Source organism: Erithacus rubecula (genome assembly GCF_903797595.1).
Source record: "Erithacus rubecula genome assembly, chromosome: 26".
NCBI lineage: Eukaryota > Metazoa > Chordata > Aves > Passeriformes > Muscicapidae > Erithacus > Erithacus rubecula.
In genome coordinates, this window is record NC_136678.1 from 4,961,067 (window position 1) to 4,985,975 (window position 24,909).

A 24,909-nucleotide genomic window follows, 5' to 3' on the forward strand; every position below is an offset into this window, starting at 1 on the left:
TCCCCAGATTTGGGAACAGGAGAGGGGCATGTCAGTCCTGGACCAGGACCTGCTCTCCTGGCTGTTAAATTCGTGTCTCTGTGTGTTGGTACCATGAGGTGTATAAGAAACCATGTGCAGAGGTTGTGTGGAGCTCAGGACTGTGCCTGAGTGCCCCAACACCTGGCTCAGCACAAATCTCACTCCCATTTACAGCACAGAAAAAACTCCTCAGCCGGGGATCACATCCCCCCTGAGCATACAGAGCTCCTCAGCCTGGCAGCACATCCCCCCTGAATCCCCCTGCTCTGTGCCACTCCCCACATGCTGGCACAGCCCCTGGCTCAGGTGCCCCTGCAGGAGCTGTGCTGCAGCTCTGGGGCTGCTCCCCAGCCCAGCAATGCTGTGATAATTAGCTGGAAACAGTCTCTGCATCCAGGAGCACAAGTGACCATCAATAAATAATAAACAGGAGGCAGGATGCAGACACAGGCCTGAAAAGAAGGGAGGAAGGGTTGTGGGGACACTCTGTCCTGCCCTGGAAGGCTCTGCACCAGGAGGAGCTGCATTAGTGGAATCTGCATTTATCCAAAGATGGGTTTGCAATGGGATTTGGTTCTGCTTGTGGGAATGAGCAGCACAGGAGCTGTACTGGGAACAGAGTGGGAGAGAGAAGAGCTTGCTCAGGAACCAATGCTGCCATCCACTGAGTGCCTTCTGCTGCCTCTCCTGAGCTGAGATCAGCCTGGGGATCTCTCCAGGCTGTCAAAGCCCCAGCCCTGGAGCTGCACTGAGGTCCAGGGGACTCTTTCTGTGCGAGTGGATGCCTGGCTATGCTGTGCAGGAAGCTCTGCTCCAATGAGGGCTCTGCAGGGGATGGAGATGGTGCTGGGATGGGGCAGAACACCAGAAACCAACCTGTGGTTTCTCCCTGAGGCAGGGCAGGGCTGGTTCTGACCCCCAGGGCAGGGGGAAGGCTGGCACCTGGATCTGCTCCCTGCTGGACTTCCCATTAGGGGTTCCTGAATCCTCCACAGGGGCAAACAGCAAAACAGCAACGGTGCCTTTTCCCACCCAAACCTGCTCTTGCAGGGTCTTGCACCAGGCAGAGGAAATGCAGCGAGGCCATTCTGTGGCCATGGTGACAGCAGTGAGGGTGACACAGGCTGGGCTGGAGGGGAACTGTAAGAGGAGATTGGGTTGCTTTAGTCCCTCTGGTTTGCTGTGGAGGAGGCCCAGGATGATGGCTCTGATTTTCTCTAGCGACTGTTCCAATGTGTAATAGAAAAATGGTTAAAAAATTCCCCATGACAAGATCTGGCAAACAGCAATCCATCATGGTATTGATCCCCTCCACCAGTTGCACTCCTCGGAATCATTCCCATGCCCCTGGCTGGCTCAGGTCAGCTGGACTGTGGTGCTCTCAGCTTTCAGGAGCAGAATGTCCTGCTGTGGCACTGGCACTGGCTTTTCCTCCCTGACTCCAGGTGTTCCCAAACCCTTGTGGGCTGCTGCCGGTGGGGTGTGGAGTGTTGGCAGATGCTCCTCACTTTGTCCTGCAGCTTCCAGGTGTCTCTCTAAGGCAGCAGAGAAGGCCAAGTCGTGGCTCTGTGGTTGAACCACCCAGGAGGAGTCCCCTGGTTCCAGCAGCAAGTGGTCACTGGGCACCTGTCCCAGCTGGCCATGGCTGAGCTCTGGCATGTTTTGGCAGGAGGTGTGGGGGTCAGTGGCTTCAGGGGTGTTGCAGCACACACCCAGGTCCAGCTCCGCTGGAGGTCACCCGGCCTTGGCAGAGCACCAGGCTGCCAACCCCTTCCAGAGACGGGGAACCGAGCGATGGAGAGCTCGGGTGTCGCTCTTGCCACCAGACCTGAAGCCAAGGGGTGCGCAGGGGCTCCGAGCTGGGACAGAACCCGACAGCCCCGCTCCCTGCACCCCTCGGGGCGGGACAGCTGCGGGGCAGCTGCGGGGCTTTCTCAGGACAGCTGTGCCGGGGCCGGGCGGCGCAGCCCCGCTCGGTGAGGCTGCCCCGGGCGCTGCGGGGCTTTGTTCCAGCGCGGAGCCGCTCTGCGGGGACAGGGGGGCGCAGGTGAGGAGGTGGGGAGGGGGTGCCGAGCCCCGCTGTCGGCTCCGGGGCTGGGAAGGGTTAACGGGGGGCGGGAGCGGCGCGGGGGCGGGCGGGGAGCGGCGCGGGGAGCGCGCCCGGGCGCGGGGCTGGCGCGGAGCGGGGAGCGCGCCCGGGCTGGCGGCGGGCGGATGCCGCGGAGGGCGCAGCGCAGCCCAGCCGCGCTCGCCGCACTCGGGCAGCGGCTGCGGAGGCGATGAGAGGCCGGCGGGGCTGAGCCGAGCCGAGCCGCGCCGGGGGAGGCGGAGCGGGGGCTGCGGGCAGCGGCGGCCGCCCGGCCCCGGATTTCCATGGTGCCGGGGGCCGCCTGCATCCCCCCGCGCTGAGCCGGGAGGCGGGCGGCAGCGGAGCGCCGGGGGCTGGTGAGTGTCGGCGGATGGCGAGGGGCTGCTGCCCGCCGGGGTGCGGGGGTTTCCCGGGGTGGGCATCCCCCGGCGGAGGATGCGGAGAGGAGGCTCGGGGTCGTTGTGGCCGTGCCGCCCGCAGCTGCCCCAGCCGGGTGGCACCGGGGGGCTGCGGGTGGCACCGGGGGCTGCAGAGCGCGGGGAGGTGCCCGGAGGCTCCGGCCCCGCCGGTCCCGGCCGTGCCCGCGGAGCTGCACGGAGATGCCGGAGGTGCCTGGGGAAGGGATGGAGGAACCCTTCCGATTGCCCGGTTCCAGGGAATCCAGCTCCCGCTCGCTCCCCGCGCTGCTCCGCGTTCCCGTTAGACATCGCTGCTTCCTCGTTAATTCTGCGGCCGCTTGGTACCGCTCAGTCACGCTCTGGAGCCAATGCAGCGGGATAAACTCATCTCCATAAAAAGTTCCTGCTAGCAAGGAGGCACTTTTTGGAAAACACCCCTGAATCTTAGAGGGAAATACATAAAATCCCCACTAAAACTTTCCTAAATCCGCGCGAGACCCTTTTTGGACGGTGATGAGGGGAGAGATGCCGAATGCACTTGTGCTCCCTTGAGGGAAATCCCAAGTCCCGGGTGGCGGTCCCGGTCTCCGCAGCCTCGGAGCTGTCGGAGGGTGTCGGTGACAGCCCAGGCTGCTCTGTGCGAGCTGTCCTCGCCGGCTGTGACCTCCGTTTAACCTGGCACGGTCAGGCATTCCCGGCTTTGTCTCCATTCACGCTATGGCCAATACTCGCACGTTCCTAGAGGTGAAGTGAGTGATGTTCAATTAATCTGTGTTCTAAGGGGTATCAGAAAGTCAATAGGTTAATTTTAAGCGAGGTGAATAGTAAGTGGCAGAGGGAAAAAAAAATCCCCTGTGCGTCTGTAAGCAGCAGCTGAGGCTTGGGGGTGAGGGAACGTGAACTTCTCACAGTGCCATGATGCGAAACCGCTGCTCAGAGGCTGCTCCTGCTCTTTGCTGGGCACTTGATGCTTCACTGGTGGCTTCAGTGTACTCGATAGACCTCGGCTGAGCTGGGGACGTTGTCCTGTCCCTCTGCTCTGGATGGCTTCATTGATAACGGTGACTAAAGTGGGATGACATGACCTACTTACAGCTGAGGGACAGATGCCTCGCAAGAATCTGTGCCATCCTCGGAACAGATGTTTGGCTTTTTACCTTTAACACAGAGGTGTTAGATCCTTTAGAACTCAACGGTGCTTTTTTGGTCTTTATTGCTGTCCTTTTGCCATTTGTTGTCACTTTGAGGACCCTCAAAGCTCAAATGTGGAATTTTGGGGTGGGTGGTGCAGGGGACCAGATAAGGCAGCTTTGATTCGAGGAGCTTGGTGCGAGCAGAGAGGGACGTGACCCAACGGTGTCACTTGTGAAATGGCTTATCAGGCAAGGCAGCCATCCCTCCCAACTCTTCCAACCACATCCCCAGCGCTTGTTGCAAGAAGATAAAGTAACCCAATTTACTCCTCATTGTTTTTATGGTGCTGTTTGATGTAATTAATTGTGGAGTTCCCCCCCCTCCCGGCTCAGAACGAGTCGGTGCGGTGGAAGCAGGTAGCAGATGCTGCGTAAGAGCTGCACAGAATCCACCAGCACGATGGAAGCACCTCTTCCTCTGCTCTGCCTTATTCTTTGCATGAACCCCGAGCCTCCCCTGCTTCCCGGCAGAAGGAAATTCCAGATGGGTGCGAGAGGGGAACTGCAGACGCTGTTTGGCTGCGGGAGCCCACAGGAGGAAGGGGTGGCTGCTCCTGCCCTGTGCTCTTTAACTCTCCTCAGCAAATTGCATTAGGATGTGACAAATTGGCTCGCAAAGCAGCTAAATGGAGATGACATTTGGAGCAGTTTGCCGGGCAGACCCCGTGGAGTCTCGGAGAAATGTGTGATTTGCAGGCTCTTCCCGACATCTCCCATTTAGGTGCCGCCACGAGGTTTTCCAGAACTTACTTAGGGAACTCCTGTTGCAGCTAAATGTGGGAGTCTCGAGCATGCCTGGGAAAGGTTGCCCAAAAGCTAGGGCAGATGTAGGTGCAGACTGTCTCATGCCGTGGGCAGCTGAGATGAGGAGCTGAACTGGGAGAGAAAGCAAAGCCGATATTTAGAAAGTGCGTGAGTGGTGAGGAGCCGAAGGTGGGAAGCTGGGCTGGCTGCTGGGTGCCAACGTGACGCTCTGCTGGGGGAGCACAGACACCTTTGTTCACTGAGAGATGAACTGGGGGAGCAGAGACACTTTTGTTCACTGAGAGATGAACTGGGGGAGCAGAGACACCTTTGTTCACTGAGGGATGAACTGGGGGAGCAGAGACACCTTTGTTCAATGAGAGATGAACTGGGGGAGCAGGGGCACCTTTGTGTCTCTGGGATGATGTCCTGGGGGAGCAGAAGCATTTTTATTCACCAAGGGATGATGTCCCGAGGGAACAGAGGCACCTTTGCTCTCTGAGGCTGGTTCGTGGCTCTCGGAGAAGGGACTGCAGCACATCCCAACAGGAATGTGCGTACCTGCCCCTCTCATCCCGCCTCTCCCAGCACATCCGCGGCTGCTCGAACACGGCGGTGATCAAGCTGCTTTAATTGGCCCCTCTGCAGCCGGAACGATAAATATGTAATGGGGCAGAGTGCCCCCCTGCTCCTCAGGCACTGAGCCTGTCATTTCTGACGGGGCACTGCGTGCTCGCCGCTCTCCCATCCCCGCTCCCTCCCACCCTGTGCAAACCGCACTCCCCCATCTGCCTTTGGCATCCTTAAAAACAGGCGAGGGGGGGGGAAAAACCTGGAGAAAGATGAACCTGAGCACGCAGTGCTCCTGAGACAGGCCCCTTCACATTTCTAAACACTCTTGATTATTCAGCTAATCTTTATTTCATGGGCCTGTTACAAGAAACACAAACGGGGGAGAAAGTAGAAGGCGGTGACACATTTAAAATACACAAGAAAAGTGCTGGCAGGAATATAATCGTTCTTCTTCCAGCGATATGAAATATTTATGGGCCTAAGTTGTGGCAAGATTCTCTGCCTCCCCTCCTACCTAACTCTGAAATGTTTTTCCCGTTACAACAGGAACTGGGGGCGCTGGTGGCGCTGCCAGCAGTGCCCTGTGTGTCCCCACCCCGGCTGTCTGCAGGGCAGGGGCACCCAGCTGGCCGGGCACAGCGTCCGTCTGTCCGTCCCCGTGGAAGGGAAGGGAAGGGAGGAGCGCAGCGCTGGCCAAGCTGCCCGGCTCAAGCGGGAGCAGAGCTGTTACAGTCTGTTAACTCGAAATAATTCAGCAGCGTCCCTTCGGCGAGCTGTGAAAAGCCCCCTTTGAGGTGCCCGTGTTGTGGAGGAGCCGCTGCTCCCCCAGGGCATTCTGCTATTAATTCATTAGATCTGAGGGTTTTTTCTCTCGTCCCCCCCTCCCTGGCAATTCAAACAGTGATGAATGGACAAAAAATCCCTCAAGGGAAATATTTTTTCACTTAGTTACAAAGATTTCATGGCTAATTAGAGTAAATGTGGTTTTTAGAGTGTTAATCTCTTAACCAGCTTGGCTGGGAGGCCACCGCCACAACAGCAAAGGCGAGGGCAGGGGGGACCAGGGGGGAAAGGTGCTCACAACTCCTCCCGGGCTGAGCCGGGCTGGCGGAGCTGGAGTGTCGCTGTCACCCGGAGCATCCCCGGAGCATCCCCGGGGAGATCCTGCCGCCGGTGCCAGCTCTGTCCCGGGCAGGACGAGGGCACAGCCGCTCTCGGTGCCACAGCCACGGGCTCTTGGTGCGCGGGGACCTGATGGTGCGGAGCGAGGCAGGAACAAAAGTAGGATTGAGGGCAGCGCGCTGGCCTTGTGCTCAGAGCCGCTGTCTGCAGTGGAAATAAATGGGTTTCCTGCGGGAGACTCGGGCTGTCCCCACACGCTGCTGGGTCACAGGGTGGCCCTGGCACCTCCAGCAGCGCTGAGTGCCCGGTGACACACGCGGCCCGGGTGGCTCCTTGTGGCTAAAGGTGTTTTGGTGATGGAAGCCATCTCCTTTTGCGGCTGTGAAGGGATTTATCCTCATGCCTCTGTCGTGTTTCTCTTTCCTCCGGTTCTCCCCACCTGCGCTGCCTCCCTGGAATCCACATTTCAGCCTGGTTTTGGCTTCACCTCCGGTGGGAGAAATGGCAAAATGGGCTGAGGAGCTCCTGAGCTGCTCCCCATGGCAGCTCAGCGCCCACCCTGGGCCCCACAGCCATCACGGGGGTGGAAATTGGGGGTGGGATGTGGGCTTGAAATTCCTCCTCATCCCACTAGAGGGGTCCTCTGGATCCAACTAAAAACCGAACATAAACCCAGCAAGGAGCAGAGCTGCGCTGAGCTGCAGCCTCTGGCTGGTGGCGATGGGGACAGGGGCTGGAAATCTGCCCCGGAGCTTTGCTGAACGCAGGGCTGGAGGGGGCACGGGAGGGTTTTGGTGCTTTTCGGGTGGTCCAGGCCGGCTGTGGCCGTGTGTCCTCACTCCTTGTCCGTGTGTCCGAGCGGAGCTGCTCGGGTGGGGCGAGGTGGGGCTTCCTTTCCCGAGGAAGCGCTGCTCTGCCGAGCGCACGGGTGCAACACGTGTCGGGGATGGAGCTGAGATGCTGCGGGGCTGGGGCGGGAATTCTGATCCGGGGGGGCTCGGAGGGGCCTGGTACCGGGATGTGGCACGGGGAGCTGCCAGGAATGAGGTGCTGGGAGAGAGGAGCCCTCCCCTTCTTATCAGGCAGAGCCCATCTCATGTTTCTCGCTGTAATCGCAGCTTCTGTTTGGCTGAAATCGACCTGGGAAGGGGGGGGGGATGGAGGGGGTGAAAAGCGAGATAAATGTATCCTACTATGAAAATTTAATCCCGCTTTGCCTGGGCTAAAATTGCATTCAGAGCTGGAGATAAAAGGCATCAGAGTCACGTTATAAAAAGTCCAGATGATCTCCGAAGGCATGGGGAGAGTGAGCCTGGGAGAGCCCTGCCCCTCCTTGCCTGGCACTGCCCTGGGAGCAGCTCCGTGCCAGGGGCACCCTCAGCTCCATCTCCCCACTTGCTGAAGAAGATTCTTCCAAGAGCTTCCCCTGTGGAAGTTCTGTGCTCCAGCTGATCCCGTGCTCCACGTCACCTGCGAGCTCCTAAAAATCTCAGTGTGCAGGGATGACCCCGCTGTCATCCCAAACCCAGGAGAGGCTCTGCAGAGCTCCTGCCTGTCCAGCCGTTCCCAGATGGAGCCTGGGAGCTCATCCCCAGCCCCGGGTGGGTTGCAGGGTCTGTCCCAGCCAGAGCCCGGCTCTCTGGAGCCAACTCCGTGCTGTGCTCGCCGTGTCAGCAGCTTCCCAGCCAGGAACGTCCCTCGCAGCCCTTTTCCTGCTGCAGCACCGTTTCCCCACTTCATAAAAGTGAAAGGTGACGTCTGAGTAAATATTGCCCTGACCTCTCACCTCTTCTCCTCCCACTGCTGCTGCTGCTTCCCCAGTGCTGCCCTGGGGCTGTGCTGGGAGCAGGGGTCCCGTGGGGCTCTGTGGGGCTCCGTGGGACTCCGTGGGGCTTTGTGAGACTTTGTGGGGCTTTGTGGGACTCCATGGGGCTCTGTGGGGCTCAGGGCTGGGACACAAGCCCAGTGTCTCAGGGCTGGAGCTGGACAGGAAGGGCAGGTCCAGCCTGGCTGGCCTGAGTGTGGTGAGTGGGTGTTGGGTCAGCAGTGGGGAGCACTGTGAGCTGTCCCTGTGAGTGTGACAGCCACCAGCACTGTCCCTGTGTCCCAGCCCAGCCAGATCCTGGGGCAGCACAGGCAGGAGCCTCTGTGGGAGACCACAGCAAGAATAATCCGTGTGAGCAGGAGAGTGCTCAGGGAAGGGAGGGCTGAGTGTGGGTCCAACCTCTGTGCCTCTGGTGACCTGGAGGGGCTGGCAGGGCTCTCCCAGGGCTGGACCACCTGCCCTGAGCATGGGGATCAGCAGTGGGAACGCTGGGCTCTGTGTGGGGAAGCCCTTGGGACACACAGACAAATCCAATCCCATTTTCCCACTGAAGGAGCAGTGGATGAGAGAGCGACAATCCTTGGAGAGGCCACTCCAGGTGCGTACCTGCACAAGGTGAAGCAAAATCCTCATTTTCCTTGCAGCTCCTGCATGGCTCTGGCAGCATAGCCACAGCAGCAGTTTAACCCCTGCAGTGCCAGGCTCTGGAGCCCCGTTTCCCTGTCTGGGGAGGCTCAGGAAAACAGGAAAGCTGCGAGGCAGCGCTGGCCCTGCCACCGGCTCCTGACGCGCGCCGGGGAGGAAGCGCGGCCACCACGGCCCCGTCACTCCCTGACTCAGCGTGGAAGAAGTTCCTCCTGTCATTTCCAGGCTCAGCCAGCCTGGGAACAGATTCCTGCCAGCGAGATTTATGTGCAGTTCCTCCTCCGTGGCGGTTCTGCTGCCGGGTGGGAGCCCGCGGCCGTCCCTCGTGTGCGTCCAGCAAGAGAAGGGCAGAAATCTGGAGGTGCTTTCCAGGTGCTCCTGAATCTCCCTGCTTTGGTTTGTTCACCTGGGAATGAGCTTCCAAAAAGTGAGTTTGTGCTCCAACTTTTTGAGGTTGATCCTTGAACAGCACTTGGAAGGAGGCTCTGAGCTGTCTGGATTTGCGTGGCGGTGTCTGGGCTCTCAGGGTTTGCCTTGGCAGGGTTTTCCTTCCAGCCCAAAGTGGCAATTTCCCCCCAGGAATGGGAGGCTGAGATTCTGGGAATTGGTACTTGAGAAAGCTGTGGTGAATGTGAGTGTGTTGGTGGCAGGGTTAAACCCCCCAGGTGAAGGCACTAAAAGCAGCATTTTCCCACTTTTTGGGGAACATTTACCCACAGCAGAGCCCAGGGGCTGGGTGCTTGCTCAGGTAGCCAAATATGAGGGGTTCATGTGTGGCCAGCTCATGTGAAGAGCTTTGTTCCCCATGGCTGGGCAGATTTATTGGTGTCAGAGCAGAGGAACGGGGAGTTGGCTGCGGAACAGGGATGTTACAGTTCAACTCCATAAAACACGCCGGCTGTCTCCTCTACTCAGTCATTTGCCAAGTCCCCAAAAAGTCTCAGTGACAGGAGCAGAGGATGGAGCTGTGCCCTCATGATCATATTTCCTGTCTTTGCTGGCTTATGTCACAGCCTGGAATGTTATTTGAACCAAAAGAAAAAAAACAAAAAAACATAGCCTGTGAATTTCCTTTTGATTTTTAATGGAAGTGTGAAGAGGTGGGGAGGAAAAGGGAGCGTGCCTGGAGGTTTCCTCACTGCCTCAAATATTTTTATGCTTAAAATGCACCATTTCTCAGGTTTTAAATCTGGAGTCAAAACATAGAACTGAGGAATGATTTGGGTTGGAAAAGACCTTAAAGGTCCCTTCCCTGGAGGTGTCCAAGGCTTGGACAGGGCTTGGAATAACATGGGACAGTGAAAGATGTCCCTGCCCATGGCAGGGGGTTGGAACTGGATGAGATTTCAGGTCCTTTCCAACCCAAACCATTCTGTAATTCCATGACAAACCCAGAGTAAGCAAACTGACAGTAAGAGCTTTTCAAAGTCCACCTTGAAACGAGAAACGCTTTTGTATTTGCCTTAAATCTTCCAAAACTCCTGACTTTTGCTGCCTGCCCCTCTGGATTTCCAAATGAATTTGACATCAGAGGCATCATCCCTTGTGAGACTGGACTGGGAAAACATCCCCAGGAATTTTTTTGGCTGGGGGATGCTGTGGCAGAAGAAGGAGCGCTGCAGGTTCCTTCTGTCCCAACTGTGACGTTTCCTTGCAGTTCTCAAGGAGTTAATTCCAGCAGCAGGGAGGACGAGCCCTCTCCTGGAGTGTTTGGCTCCACTGAAGAGCCTCCTGGAGCAGGAATTGTGTTCAAAGCCTGCTCAGTGGTGGCAGGTCCAGACTGTCTTTAAAAATCTCATGGCAACCGAGGAGCTCGGGCCAAACTCGCAGGGAGAGAGAGGCAGCAGCCCCTTGCTTGTCCCCTGGGCCATAATGAGGTGCTGCTGCAAGAGCTTGTGTAACTCTGTTTTTCAGGGCAGGAATTGTGTGACAGGGACAAGTTCTGTGTGACAGGGACAAGTTCTGTGTGGCAGGGACAAGTCGGTCCCATCGGTTCCACCAGATGAACTCCCTGGAGCCGAGGTGGCCACGGCTTGTGCTGGGCTCAGCTCAGCAGTGCCAGAACAAACTCCTGGGGAGAAACAAAAGCAGAGGCTCTTGTGAGGACTTCCAAGGGTGTTGTGTAACTTGGTTAGATGGAAAAATAAAAATAAATTAGCCCAGTGCAGGGTGCTGGGTCACTGGGTGGTTTGGCCTCAGGAGGGACAGGTTGGGTGGAATCAGTGAATTTGCAGAGGGGGTTTTTCACTTCTGAGTGTGAATTCTGAATGTGTTGGATTTTACCCATTCACTGCCTCACACACTTGTACCAATGAGCTCTGTGTCAATCCTGTCATGGAAATGAGATTTAATTGACTTTTAGTACAGGAATGGTCTCCCTGGGGTGAGTCCTGCTGGCACAGGGCTTTGGGCAGCTCACCTTGCCCAGCAGAACCTGCTCTCACACCCTCTCAGCTGCAAACATCTATTGCAAACCAAACAATTTTGGCCTAATTTCCTTCTCTTCCCAAGATTTTAAAAAACCCCGATTATTTTTATCCCAAACTGCAAATTTTAACATGAGAAGAAGCAGAATATTGGCTCATTTGTTCATCCCTGTGAATTCCTGCTTCATTCTCTGCAAACTCCCATTATAAACATGACACTTGGGCAGATTATCTGCTTTAGCCATCGTGTTACTGAAGGGGATATCATATTAATTTCCTTGTCATTCAGTTTGTTCTCATCTGTGTGGGATCATTTGGTTAAAAGTCTTGTGATCCTCAGTGTAACTCAGCTGGTCTTTGCTTCTGGCTTCAGCAAAGAGAAAAGGAGCAGCACTCAAGTGCTCCTGGATTTTCCAAAATCATCAGTTTTCTCACATCTGGGAAGTTCTTTTTGGCCAAGTATCTCATTGGTGAAACTTCCACAGGTTGAGGGCCAGAGACAGCTCCAGTTGTTGAGTTTTGGCTTTGCCCTCCCCCCATCCTGGAGATTTGTGGGGATGTTTTGGGGATCTGGAGAAAGAGTTTGTGGTTGAAAAGGGGGGATTTGTAAAACTGAACCAGCTGAGGCAGGTGCACTGGCTCTCACAAGTTGTTTTGGTGTGTTTTTGGAGTTTTGTGATGAGTCCTTGGGTTTGTCAAAGGAATCCTTACACAAATTCCACAAATTCAGCTGCAGCTTCTCTCCCTGTGGGACCCTCTGTGTGTTCTATGGAATGCAGGAAATTCTGGGTCAGTTCTTGGCCCATCTTGGTGATGTGTCCCCTCAGGGTGCCTTTGGTCCATCCAAAGCAGTGCCCTGGGGATTTGGGGACAGGGTGGGACCTGTCCCTGCAGCAGAGCTGAACCCAGAGGTGCTGAGGGGCTCTCAGGGCAGCCAGGCTCACTTCACCCTGCTGAAATGTGGCCTCACACATCCTTGAAGGATTTATTGGAGCCCATCCCACAGGCTGGATCTGGAGGGGGGGGAAGTGACTCAGTTTCTCTCCAGACAAGTGCAGCTGTGAAATGCAGGGAGGCAGAGGCAGCTGAGAGGCTCCTGTTGGAATTCCTGGCATGGGTCACTCCTGCTGGGCTTGGGTGGGATGGGCAGGGGCTGGGCAGTGGCCAGGGGACCCTGTGGGGTGAGGATGTCCCAGCAGAGCAGGTGACAAGGGAAGCCACAGGAGCAGGGGAGGCTGTGGGTGCTGGGAGCAGCTGGAGCAGCCCATGGCCAATCGATTGTCACACCAGGGGCACAGTGTGGGGCACAGCTGAGCAGCAGCAGCTCCCAGGGCTTTCCATGGATATTTTCCACCCCCACAGGCAGAAATTCAGCAACCCTTTCTGGGTGAGGAGTGTGGGTGCTGCAGCTCCCTGGTGTCTCCTGCTGTCACCCACATTGTCCCCACAGTCCTGGTGTTTGTGCTCTGATCTGAGCTGCACAGGGATTTGTAAAGTTCCTGCTTTTGCTCAGGCTTTTGGGATATCTCATCCATCAAAGTGTCCAGCCCCTCTTTATCCTCAGACCTTCTGGCTGATGTCAGACGTGGACGTCAGCAGCTGCTTTCTCCATTTATTATCAGCTTGGTTGGAGAGAGAGAGAAGTTTTCAAATGACAGAGATCCTTAGCAAAGAAACGAGAGTTAGTGTTAAAAATAAAGAAAACAAGACAGCTCGTTTCATCTAAACAGAAGGGTTATTAAACAGGCTTGAATTAATCAGAGATCTGCCAGAGCTCTGAAATTGAAAAGCAGGGCAGAGGAGCAGGGAGCACACGAGTGTGAAGGAGCCACTCTCAGGCAGACATTGATGCCCCAGCACTCTGGGAGAGGAGGTGACATTCAGCTGAGGGAACACAGCTCCAGGCTTTGGGCTCCAGCTTTGGGGTCCTCTCCTGGACCTCAGCGAGGTTGGGGGCACCTGGGACCCCCCAGACCTGACTCCTAGCCATGGGGAGACCCTGCCCACAGCCAGGCATCACCCTCTGGTTCTGAGCCACTTCTGGTGCTGGGTGGAGCAGACTGGGCAGGCATGGAGCTGTTTCATCCTTCCCAGGGTTCAAGCACCTCAAAACTCTGCCAAAAACAGAACCAAGCACCCGAGGGATGCCCTTGGAAGGGCAGCCAGCCCTGGCAGAGAGGCTTAGGGGGGTACAGGCATTTCCTTGGGGTGGCTCTGAAGCTGGTGGTGGTTGCAGCTCCCAGCCCACCCTTCCAGCAGGACAGGGCTGGTAAATGAGCTCTGAGGGCTCTTCAGTGCTGTGTGGCCCCTGTCCTGCATTATGTGTCTGCTTTGTTTTCCCTGTTCATTTAAGAGGTTTTGCAGTCGTGTTCTGCCTTCCCAAATCCAGAGTGGCACCTGGGTGATGATTCCTCCTGTGTTTGTGGGAGTGCTGGTGTTGGGGCTGGCACTGGAAGGTGGAAGGAAGGGAGCTGGTGCTGGGCAGGGAGCAGCAATGAGCCTCTCCCTGCTCCTGCACTGCCCTCCCAGGCATGGACAGCACATGGCCTGGGCTGTGGGGCTGGCTGGCTGCTGATCCCAGCTGATAACCCCATGCTGGAGGGCAGGGAACACCCCCACCCCCCCCCAGGAACCCCAAACATGCCCAGGGGTGTCACAGACCCTGCTGTGCTCCCCACAACTCCAGCACCGCTGGCTGAGAGAGACCCAGCGCTGCACAGCTGGGGATTGAGCATCCCAGAACCTCATTTTAACAAATGTCCCATTTCTTGGTTTACTTAGGTAACAGCACTGGGCTACTGTGTGAATCCATCTGGCTGCCAGAGGGGATAACGAACCCCTCTCACTGCAAGGGGCTGGCACAGCCAAAGCAGCTCTGTTGCAGGATTTCTGTTTAATGGAGTGGCTGGGGACCCATTTAATTTGAAGCTGGGGTTCTTCACTTGCCTGTGGTGTGCTTGGAGTGAGGCCAGGAGAAGCTGCTGCTTATTTTCCTCCTGCAGTTCGGTGGCCGCTCTGTGATCCTCCCTCGTGCTGCTCTGTAATATTCTCTTGTAATAAACTGCAGCTGCATGTCACCTGGGGACACAGAGCTGGGCTGAGGCTCGGGAGATAAAGCTCCCTGCCTTGCCACTGGGACCTTTTGCTTAGCCTTGGGCAAATCATTTCATCGTTTAATCTGCTTGCACCTAAGGTCAGCAGCCATTAAATTCCATTTTGTTGGGAATAAAGTCCATGAATAATCAAACGATGCTCAGGTGCACCGGTGGAGAGGTGGATAAAGCCCAGTCCATCAGGACTCAGGTAGGAAACCAGAAAAAACACTTTCTGAGGCACATAAAAGTGCTCTAGATTGGCTGGAGGGGTTGTGGATTGTGTTTCTGGGAGTCCTTGAGGGCTGTTTACAGCAGCACCATGGAATGATGGCTCCAACAGCTGGACCCTGCAGCAGGAGCCTGCATTAGCCACCCACAGCTCTCTGTCCAACTCTCACTCTTTCAACATTACCCAAGCCACTGACCTGTTTACACAGGTTTGGCTAAAGCTGAGTCTCCCCAAAACTTGACTGAAGCAGCAATGAAACTTCAGAAGTGTTAAATTTCCCCTTGGTGTGAAAAGCAGCCAGGAGAGTCAGGCTGTGTCCTGCTCTGTGCCCCAGCATGTCAGGTTGTCACCAGCCTGTCCTCAGGGACTGCCTGGGGAATAAAATCCTCCTGGCCCAGCTCCCCTCTCCAAGCAGGTAATTTATGAGCAGTTTCTCAGCAGTGCTCTGGAGGCCCAGCTGTGGTTTCTCAGAGCAGGTGTCAAGTGTCAGCACAGGGGAAGGAGAAGGTGTCTCATTCCTGCTCAGAGGTGTCCAGGCTCGGTTATGGGTTTTCCTGGAAGCCCTGTGGGGTTGCTGGGTTAAATGACTCCAGCTGTGAGGCACAGCTGGGTGACAGCCACAGCTGGATCTCCCTGGGGATGGGGGCTGAGGAGCACAGCTTGTCCAGACCTGTCCAGCAAATTTGGGACAATCCAGGTGTGGCACCAAATGTGCTGTGTCCTTGTCCTCCAAGCTGCAGCTCCAAATGTGGGGCTCAGGGCAGGGCCCTGCCTGGATTTTCTGTTTCTCTGGACCTGTTGGGATGTGTGTGCACAGGAGGGAGGTGGAGGGGAGAGCTTTGCACAGTGTGTGTTGTATAAACAAATATCTGGGCTCTGGACAAATTTTTGTGCATAATTTCTGTGATGGTGTTTGTTATCAGGGAAATGCCTTTTGGTGGCTGGGCTCTGTTCTTCCCCTCCTCTTCCTTGTCCCAGGCCTGGAGGAAGCAATAATCACAATGCTGTGTTTTGCCCTCTTAACTCTTTCTCAGAACGCTGCTGAGCCTGTGAAATGCCATCCCTGGGAATGAGCAGCTCTGGGGCAGGGGGGACACAGCTCCTGGCACAGGTCCTGCCGGCACAGAGCAGGGACAGGGCGAGCCAGGAAGGTGGATTTTGGTCCAAAACCCAAAGAGTTCAGGTTGTAGCTTAGGAAAAGCTTATTTGTCATCCCTGTGGGGCAGTAACCTCTGGAGAAACCTCAGAGCCAGCCCCTCAGTGGTGATTTACAGCTTGCTCTTATTGTTGTTGGAGTCAAAATATTAAATAAATAAGGCCAAGGAGAGGTGGTAGGAGCTGTCCTCATGGCTCTGTGTCACAGAATTCCAATTATTCACACTGAGCTGCCAGGAACTTCTCTTGGGGTCAGGCTCTGGGTGGTTCTGGCTGCTGGGCACTGCTGGGGTCTGCAGGGAGGAGTGCCAAAGCTCCTTGCTCCAGGGAAATCCTGTGCCAAGGCTTCTCTACTCTGTGTGAGTGGGCAGGGAGGTTTCTGCTGGGCAGGGGGAGGTTTGGTGCCTTGGGGCTCCTCTGGCTGTGGTGGCCTGGCCAAAGGGCAGCACTGAGCATCCAGACCTCTGATCCATGCTGGAAACATCCCAGGCCTTGGAGAAGCTTCCATCAGACAGTCTGGCTCAGACTTTCTGTCTAATTAAACCCAAACCCTATTAATTATTGTAAGGTCTCCTCCATAGCTGACAAATGTGTCCTGAATGTCACTGCTGCCAGGGCATCAATCACTGCAGCAGCTTCAGTGCTTGGGAAGGCTCCCTAGGAAAATTCCCAATGTGCTGCAGGAGGGGTGAGGGTCCAACATCTGTGCTCCCACTTGCCACCAAGAAATGGCCAAACTCAGGGCTTTTCCATCATTCCTGTGGGCAGATCCCAGATGGAGGTGATGGAAGGGGAAAGGCTGGGGCTGGAGCAGGGCTGGGGTTTGTTCTGTCTCTGGGTTTGTCATGTGCAGCCTGCCCTGCTGGTGACCCTTTGGGTGCTGTGACAGCCTGGTGGCCACAGGGAGGGCACTGCTGGCCACTGTCCCCTCTCCTGGCTGTGAATCTTACAGGGCTCCAAAGAGCAAAAAGGGCAGAACCAGCCCCAGCTTGGGGAGCAACCCCAGCCCCCTGAGCCCTGCTCTGTCATTCCTCAGCAGGGTCTGCTCAGGGACACAGCCCCCACAAAGCCAGCAGGGGATTTATGGCCCAGTCTGCTCCCCTCTGAGGGTGCTTGGGGCCCCTGGTGGCCTCTGGGCAGGGACAACACAGGGACAGAAAAGAGGACAGGCAGGGGAAAGCTTGTAGGGCTGGGAGGGGGGTGAGGACAGGAGTGTCTGTGAGGATGGGGGGTCAGTGCAGGTTCTGGGGTCAGTGAAGGCACTGGGGATTCTTTGCTGTGTCCTGGAGGGCACAGCCAGAGAGGGTGAAATATCCCAGGAAACAGGAGCTGAGGGAGCAGAGGTGATGGGTGAATGCTGAGTGTAAATCACTGCTCACCAGACCAACCCCACCCCCAAAGAAAAACCCCCATCCCCACCAGGCAAACACAGCTGCCACACTGGTGACATCAGAATTGTGCCTTTGAGCAGTCATTTGCCACAGGAGATTCTCTTGTTGTTTTGCCTTTCATTTTCTTTTTTCTCCTTTTTTTTTTTTATTTTTTTTATTTTTTGCCTGGTTTTGTTTTTGTTTCTTTTTTTTTTTTTTTTTTTTTGGTCTGCACAAAATGCCACTAATGACAAACTGTGGTGCCTGTGAGTGAGTGACAGCTGAAATGAGAGAAATGACTAATGGTGCCTCCTGAAGCCCTGTCACATGAAGATTAAACGAGCCCTTTTTTCTTCCCCCCTCAATGAGAATCATGGGCATTTGAATAATAATATTATAGTCTCCATTAGGATGACAGTGGGGGAAAAAATCGGCTCAGACCTGTGATTATTCCTTCAATCTAATAATTATTTAAATACCAGATAACTCCTTTCAGCCTAATTGAGGCCTTTCAGCTGCTTGGGTTTATATTGTGTCCCTGAATTTACTCTCGCTTTCACCTTGCGTTACTAATAGCTGCAGATTGCTTCTGAGGCTGTATTTAAAAACTCTCTTCAAAAAAAAAAAAAAAAAAAAAAAAAGAAGAAGAAAGAAAGGGAGGAAAAATTAATGATCAAATGGTATTAAGGATCAGAGTTAAAATCACCCATTTGCTGGTGTTTAACTCCCCAGGTGTTTGGCCTCCTCCACAGGGATGATTTGAAGTGGGAGGGACCTTAAAGCTCATCCAGTGCCATGGGCAGGGACACCTTCCACCATCCCAGAGTGCCCCAATCTCTGGCCTTGGGCACTTTGGGGATGTGGCAGCCACAGCTGGCAGCCTCTGCCAACCCCTCCCTGTTCTTTGGGCCAAGAATTCCTCCCCAAAATCCCAGCTGGCCCTCGCAGGGAGCGGGTTCCTCATGAGGATTCCTCTGGTGTCTGTATTGCTGAGCTCTGCTCAACCCTCACATTGTCCCCAGCCCCGGGGGTGACACGAATCAGTGGGATGGCTCAGTGGGATGGCAGCTCCTGGCCAGGGTCTGTCGTGCTCAGATCATGCTTGAAAGGCAGATTCTCCTTCCTGCAGGATGTCTCTTGCTGCTGGCAGTGGCTGTTCACAAATGCTCTGCAAACCTTGGCTGTGAGGCACAGCAGAGTGGCTGGGCTGGAGCTGACAGCTCTGCTGCCTTTGGGAACGTTGCTGAAAATGATCTAAAACTGATGAGGTTCAAGTGCAGAGCTGCTGCTGTCCCACACATCCAGATGTGTGTAAAGTTCCATTATTCCAATGCTTTCATTTATGGGCTGCACTGTCCTTGTTTCACTTTGCAATGGAACTTTTTAAGAATTGGAAAACTGTGTGTGCAGAGCTCTACAGCAGGGCCTCACTGTTCTTTGTGGGATCTCTCCCTTTTGGGGCTCCCCTGCAACCAGAGCCTGCAGATGACCATGTCCAGGATTGGGGCACAGTGGGGATCCAGGCTAAGCTGCTCTGAGAACCCTGTGCCCTGTGATCAGGTGTCACCATATGTCACCAGCATGGACAGGACCCTCCCAGACCCCTGGGAACTCTTTGATCTGTGCCACTTGGAAAGATTCTGGGTCAGGGAATGGTGTTGAGATGCTCACTCAGAAATACAGTGGGAAGAGCTGAGGAGTCCCCTGTTGCTGTCCTGGGTGTGGGGAAGGCAGCAGGAGCAGCTGTTCTGTGTCACAATTCTCCCCAAAACACTGAGAGGGTGTCAGGGTCTGTGTCCTCCCTGGGATGGACAAACAGCCACAGCCCAGGGTGGGAACGCCGAGCCTGGCAGTGACAGGGAAGCAGCTGTGGAAACGTGTCCCTGAGCAGAATGAGAAACCATTAGCACTGCTCTGTGCTGCCGTGTGTGCTGTCAGTGACACGGAGAGGCAGCGCAGGGACAGAGCTCCTTTGTCACCTCGCAGGAGCTCCTGTCTCCTCTCCTGGTGGGAACAAGCCTAAAGAGCAGCAGCTTGGTGACACTCCTGAGCTCAGGGTGGCTTTGCAGCACTGGGAACTGTGTGAAATTTAAATAAACCAAGCCAGGAGCAGCAGCCATGGGATGGGGTGAGGGAACAGACTCGGCACCAGGCAGGGGGTGGGAGCTGCATAGGGCAGGGGTCCCATGGAGGTGTGGGGCTGGCCTGACCCTGCTGGGACACGATGGATGCAGGGTGGTGCCTCTTCCTCAGCCTCTTCCCAGGGCTGGGGTGATCCTGAGGTGAGGGAGGATGTCTCTGAAAAGTTGCTTTACCTGCCCAGCCTGTAGCATGTAAGGAAAGAACATTTGGGACAAAGGAGAACTTTGTGTGGTTTTCTGCATCCTTGCACTTGGATACCTCTATTGTCAGATCAAGAAGCTGCTCCAGACTGGTGGTGTCTCCCCTGCTGGCAGGGTTTGGTGGCTGATCTAACCATGTGCTCCCACCTTGGTGGCAGCTGCTTTTTGGCAGGAACGTACCTTGTGAAGGAATTCCTGCTGAAAAAGCACCTGCTGGAGAGGCACTTCTGGCTCTGGGAGGGTCTGAGGGGAGATCCCAGCACCTTCAGTATGTTTGTGCTCAATGAACTTGTCTGCATGAGGCTTCTTCCTCAGGTTCCCAAATTAAATCAGAGAGGGTTTAAAGGTAAGGAACAGCTCTTGTTTCCTCTGCTGCTTCCAGCAGCACACCCTGCAGGAGACATCCTTGCAGCCAAGATTGCAGATGGATGGCTGGGGCTGTGAGCTGCAGGCTTTGTCTTGAGCTGGAGCTGATTCTCCCCTCCCTGGCTGAGCAGAGCATGTTCTAGAGAGCCAAGCCCCACCACAAATTAAGATGCAGGGGCTGAAACAAGTGGCAATGCATCAAGCCTGAACTGCTTTCCAGTAAATTGTGGACTTGCTTAATTCTGCTGTGCTTAGAGACATCCTCCCTTTATCTCAAGGACTGTGTAATTAGAAAACCTCCTTTGAATTTTATCTGCAGGGCACACGGGATCTAATCCTCCACCCTGGGTGGTTCTTGTCTCCACAGAACCATGTGAGGGACATTGCCAGGGCTCAGGACACGCGCGGGGGACGCGGAGTTTGCCTTTCCCAGGATGGATCAGAGGAGGAACTGGCCTCGGGCACTGGACTCTGATGGTTGGTCAGTGGCTCTGCTCTGCCTCTTCCTGGCATCACTGTCCCGGAACGTGTCCAGCAATGCCTTGTTCAACACTTTCCACTCAGAGAACCGGGACTGGACGTTCAACCACCTGACGGTGCACCGGGGCACCGGGGCCGTCTACGTGGGCGCTATCAACAGGGTCTACAAGCTTTCGGGGAACCTGACCATTCTGGTGGCTCACAAAACCGGTCCCGAGGAGGACAACAAATCCTGCTACCCGCCCCTCATCGTGCAGCCGTGCAGCGAGGTCCTCACGCTCACCAACAACGTCAACAAGCTGCTCATCATCGACTACTCCGAGAACCGGCTGCTGGCGTGCGGCAGCCTCTACCAGGGGGTCTGCAAGCTGCTGCGCCTCGACGACCTCTTCATCCTGGTGGAGCCCTCACACAAGAAGGAGCATTACCTGTCCAGTGTCAACAAGACGGGCACCATGTACGGGGTGATCGTGCGCTCCGAGGGCGAGGACGGGAAGCTCTTCATTGGCACGGCGGTGGACGGCAAGCAGGATTATTTCCCCACCCTGTCCAGTCGGAAGCTGCCCCGGGACCCGGAGTCGTCGGCGATGTTGGATTACGAGCTCCACAGTGACTTTGTTTCGTCCCTCATCAAAATCCCCTCGGACACGCTGGCCCTGGTTTCACACTTTGATATCTTCTACATCTACGGCTTTGCCAGCGGTAACTTTGTCTATTTCCTGACCGTGCAGCCCGAGACCCCCGAGGGCGTCTCCATCAACTCGGCCAGCGACCTCTTCTACACCTCGCGCATCGTGCGCCTGTGCAAGGACGACCCCAAGTTCCACTCGTACGTGTCCCTGCCCTTCGGCTGCGTCAAGGGGGACACCGAGTACCGGCTGCTGCAGGCTGCCTACCTGTCCAAGCCAGGGGAGGTGCTGGCCAGGGCCCTCAACATCACGGCGCAGGAGGACGTGCTCTTTGCCATCTTCTCCAAGGGGCAGAAGCAGTACCACCACCCCCCCGACGACTCCGCGCTCTGCGCCTTCCCCATCCGCACCGTCAACGCTCACATCAAGGAGCGCCTGCAGTCCTGCTACCAGGGTGAGGGCAACCTGGAGCTCAACTGGCTGCTGGGGAAGGATGTCCAGTGCACCAAAGCGGTAAGGATGGGCTGGGTGCTGGCTGTGGGAGCCCTCAAGAGCCGGGATCAATCCCTGCCCCCGTGGAACACAAGTTTGCAGAGTAGAATCAGTCTGTCTGTGCTTCAGTTTCCTGAAAATCCTCAGTTTCCCCTTTAATCCATGCTCTCATCCTACAGTGTGATGACAATGAGGGAAGGGATGGTGTAAGGCTGAATAAAGGTGTGCAGCTCCCTGGGAGTCTCTGGCTCTCCCAACCTGGGGCTCTGGAAGCAGCAGGAGCCCTGGGTAAGGTGCCTGGAGCCAGCAGGGGTGGCACATCATTGACCCCTACCCTGCTGCCAGCACCTCCCCGAGTGTGTAGGGCTGCCCTGGGCTCTGTTTCACTCACAGCTGCCTGAATTTTGTCTTTCCAGCCAGTCCCCATCGATGACAACTTCTGTGGGCTCGACATCAACCAGCCCCTGGGGGGCTCGGTGCCCGTGGACGGGGTGACACTTTTCACCTCCAGCCGTGACCGCATGACCTCCGTGGCTTCCTACGTCTACAACGGCTACAGCGTGGTCTTCGTGGGCACCAAGACGGGCAGGCTGAAGAAGGTAAGGCTGTGGAGAGCCAGGAGCTGGGTTTTGTCTCTCTCAGGATGCTCTGGTGTGCGTCTCTGCTGCTGTGTCTTGCTGGGAGTGGCATTGGGTCACGGCCTGGTGTTGGAGAGGCAGAGTTCAGCTCTCAGTGTTGTCAGTGTGGTTTGTTCTGAAGTGCCAAGTTTTGGGAAAGGTGAAGTAGAAGCTGCTGCAGGATGGTCCTGGGAAAGGAACCAAAGGATGTCAGGTGGAAATCTTGCAATAGTTTTGTTTCCCAGCAATCCTTCTGCAGCTGCAGTAGAAGGCTGTGAGTAAAAAGCCTTTGAAGCTGCTGGTGCTGGCAGGATTTTGGTTGGAGAGACAGAAAAGGGTTAATGTGGCTGCTTTTGGAACCAAGCCTCAGGGCAGAGTCCTCCTGCTTCCCTCTGCCTCTTCCCTCCTGCTGGATGATTGATCAGCCCTGGAACATTCCTTGTCCTCTGCATCACAAACACTCAGGAGGGATTTGGTAGGGCTCAGAGACACAGAATGTTTCAGATTGGAAGAGACATGGGCAAGGACACTTCCACCAGCCCAGGCTGCTCCAAGCTCTGTCCAACCTGACTTTGAATGACTTTAAAGCCTTTAAAGTCCAGCTGTGATTTCCCCATTTCTGAGTCACAAAATCACAGAATGTTCTGAGTTGGAAGGGAACTCTCTGAGGAGTTCTGTATTTAAAATAAGTCTGAAAGTGCCTTGGGGTGTAAACAGAGGTGTGTGAGAGCCCTTGTTGGCCTTTAGAGCTGGAGCTGCAGCTCAGCAGTGGGTCTGATCCAGCTCTAGCAAAATCAGCCTTGGAGCTGCTGCTGTGGCAAGCTGAGACCCTTCCAATTAACCTCAGCTCTAAATGACAGCATTAGGTGAACCTGTTAAATGCAGCCCCTGCTCCTTCATGCCAGGGAAAGAGTTAACAAATGTAATCAACAGCAGGCTGTTAATTTTTTGAGTCCTTAAGCAGCAGGGAATTTCTTCCTCATCTATCCAGGAAGATACAAGGACAGGCAGATACTACACTTGAATGTCTGCATCATTTTAATTACATCAGTTCATTAATATTCATTCAGCACTTTACAAGTGCTGAGTAGTAGTAAATTAGGTGCCTCCCTGGTGCCTCTCGAGTGTCAGTGGGGCAATTTTGAACGTGGGGGAGAGGGAGCTTGTAAAGCAGAGCCCTTCACTTCCCTGCTTCCCGTGCTGTGGCACAGGGGAGAGCTGGGGATTTTTAACTAAATGGAAGAAAGAGGAGCCCTCAGCACATCCCAAACAGTGTGCCAAGCTGAGAGCTGGGGGTGCAGGCAGGGATGCAGGCAGGGATACAGGCAAGGATACAGTCAGAGATGCAGGCAGTGATGCAGGCAGGGATACAGGCAGGGATGTAGTCTGGAATGCAAGCAGGGATGCAGGCAGGGATACAGGCAGGAATACAGGCAGGGATGCAGGCAGGGATACAGACAGAGGTGCAGGCAGGGATGAAGGCAGAGATGCAGGCAGGGGTGCAGACAGGGATACAGGCAGAGATGCAGGCAGGGATGCAGGCAGAGATGCAGGCAGGGATGCAGGCAGGGATGCAGACAGGGATACAGGCAGGGATGTAGCCTGGAATGCAGGCAGGGTTTGTGGACAGGGAGTCTCCTCATTCAGAGGCAGCAAAACCAAGGGCCTGTGCCTGCACACGAGGTATTTACGAGCTTGTTCCATGAATTATGAAGGATTACAGAAGCAGCAGTCCCTCCAGCAGGGTTTAATTCCTGGTGCTAGTCTACACTGAACACTTCTTGATGCAAAGTTAATCTATTCATGCTCCGCTGTCCAGAGGGAGGGCTGTGGAATCCTTCACCTGCAATCCTTCATCTGCTGGATGAAAACTAGCCCATCTCTGGAGTAAATTCATCCCAGACATTCACTGCAGACAGGTTTTCATGGCATCTGCCCTTATTTAACAGCAGCTGATGGGATCCATCCCCTGTAATTAACTGGAACAATCATGGCCCTGTTCTCCCCTGTGTGGGGCTGAGGATGTTGCTGTTCTCTCTCTCACAGCTCTGCGTACACTTTCACCAGATTTTCCCTCATTTGACACGTGGGATTATCTTTTCCATGGCCTGAGGGAGCCCAGGTGAGGCGTAGGAAGCAGCTCTGCAGGGAGCTGAGGGTCTCTGGCTGCAGAGGAGGTGAGACCCGGGGGAAGTTAACAGGTTGTCTGCAGATTTTGTGCCTGTTCCAAGATAACCAGACATGTCTCGAAGTCAGCAAGTGCTCAGGATGCTCAGGACTCTCTCCTTATCTCTCCTTCCCCACCTGTGAAACCATGGTGGAAATGTTCAGCACCTCTGTGAGTGCCAGGGATTTGTGGAGATGCCTTTTCCACCTGATCTCCTTCATGTCCTGCTTCATCTCAGATCTACCCACAGAATTAATGTCTGAAAGCTTTGTCACACCTATTGCCTCGCCCACAGCTGCTGATTTCCTTTGGAGACAAGCTGCTGGCTCCGTCTGGGCTTTCAGGGAAGGTATTTTTGTGGAGCTGGAGGAAAGTCAGGGAGATGGTTCCGAAATCTTTCACATTTCCCTGTGCTCTCACAGTGAGGATTCCTTACTGGAAGCTCTGGGTGATCTCACTGGTGTCCTCCTGCCTTCAGCCCTTCACCTCACTGCTCCTGCCACATTCCCAGCTCCTGCTGGTTCTGCTCCCCAGGAATTGTCTCAAAGTGGGTGAAAAGCAAATGCTGCTGATGTTGTGGCCCTTGGGCTCAAGCACAGATATGGGGGATGAAATTCTCCCTCCTGCTCACCTTCCAAAGCACCTCAGCCTCCTGCCTGTGTGAAGAAGGGAAAAGGGGCTCATGTTGGAGACATAACCATTCAGAATCATGGATTCCTCCAATAAAACCATTTCCATCAAGCAAAATGAGAAGGGACATTAATGCAACAGTTAACAGCAACTAAGTGCTGGGGGGAGATGTGTCAGCTCGCTTGTTCTGTTTATGGGCTTCATACAATTCTATCAATATTGATGCGTGATGCCTTTGATTTTGACACTAATCATTGCCATGAATTAAATTTGCAGCCATATAATTAGAACTGCTATTAAT

The 24,909-nt window shown here is 55.0% G+C and overlaps 1 protein-coding gene across 5 annotated transcripts in view; it reads left to right on the plus strand.

Moving 5' to 3' along the window:
- Positions 1 to 1,957: 1,957 nt before the first annotated feature.
- PLXNA2 (plexin A2) overlaps positions 1,958 to 24,909 on the plus strand; it is a 144,361-nt gene continuing 121,409 nt past the window's right edge. Inside the window, exons 1-3 of one of the 5 annotated variants that reach the window (XM_079327268.1) lie at positions 1,958 to 2,068; positions 19,961 to 21,215; positions 21,611 to 21,793. In XM_079327268.1, coding sequence (XP_079183394.1) covers positions 20,028 to 21,215; positions 21,611 to 21,793 — 1,371 coding nt within the window. In that variant the 5' untranslated portion in view covers positions 1,958 to 2,068; positions 19,961 to 20,027. Of the gene's footprint in view, positions 2,069 to 2,206; positions 2,467 to 8,817; positions 9,038 to 19,912; positions 21,216 to 21,610; positions 21,794 to 24,909 lie in introns of those variants that run through there. The other 4 variants (XM_079327266.1, XM_079327265.1, XM_079327267.1 and 1 more) reach the window with 4 other exon arrangements.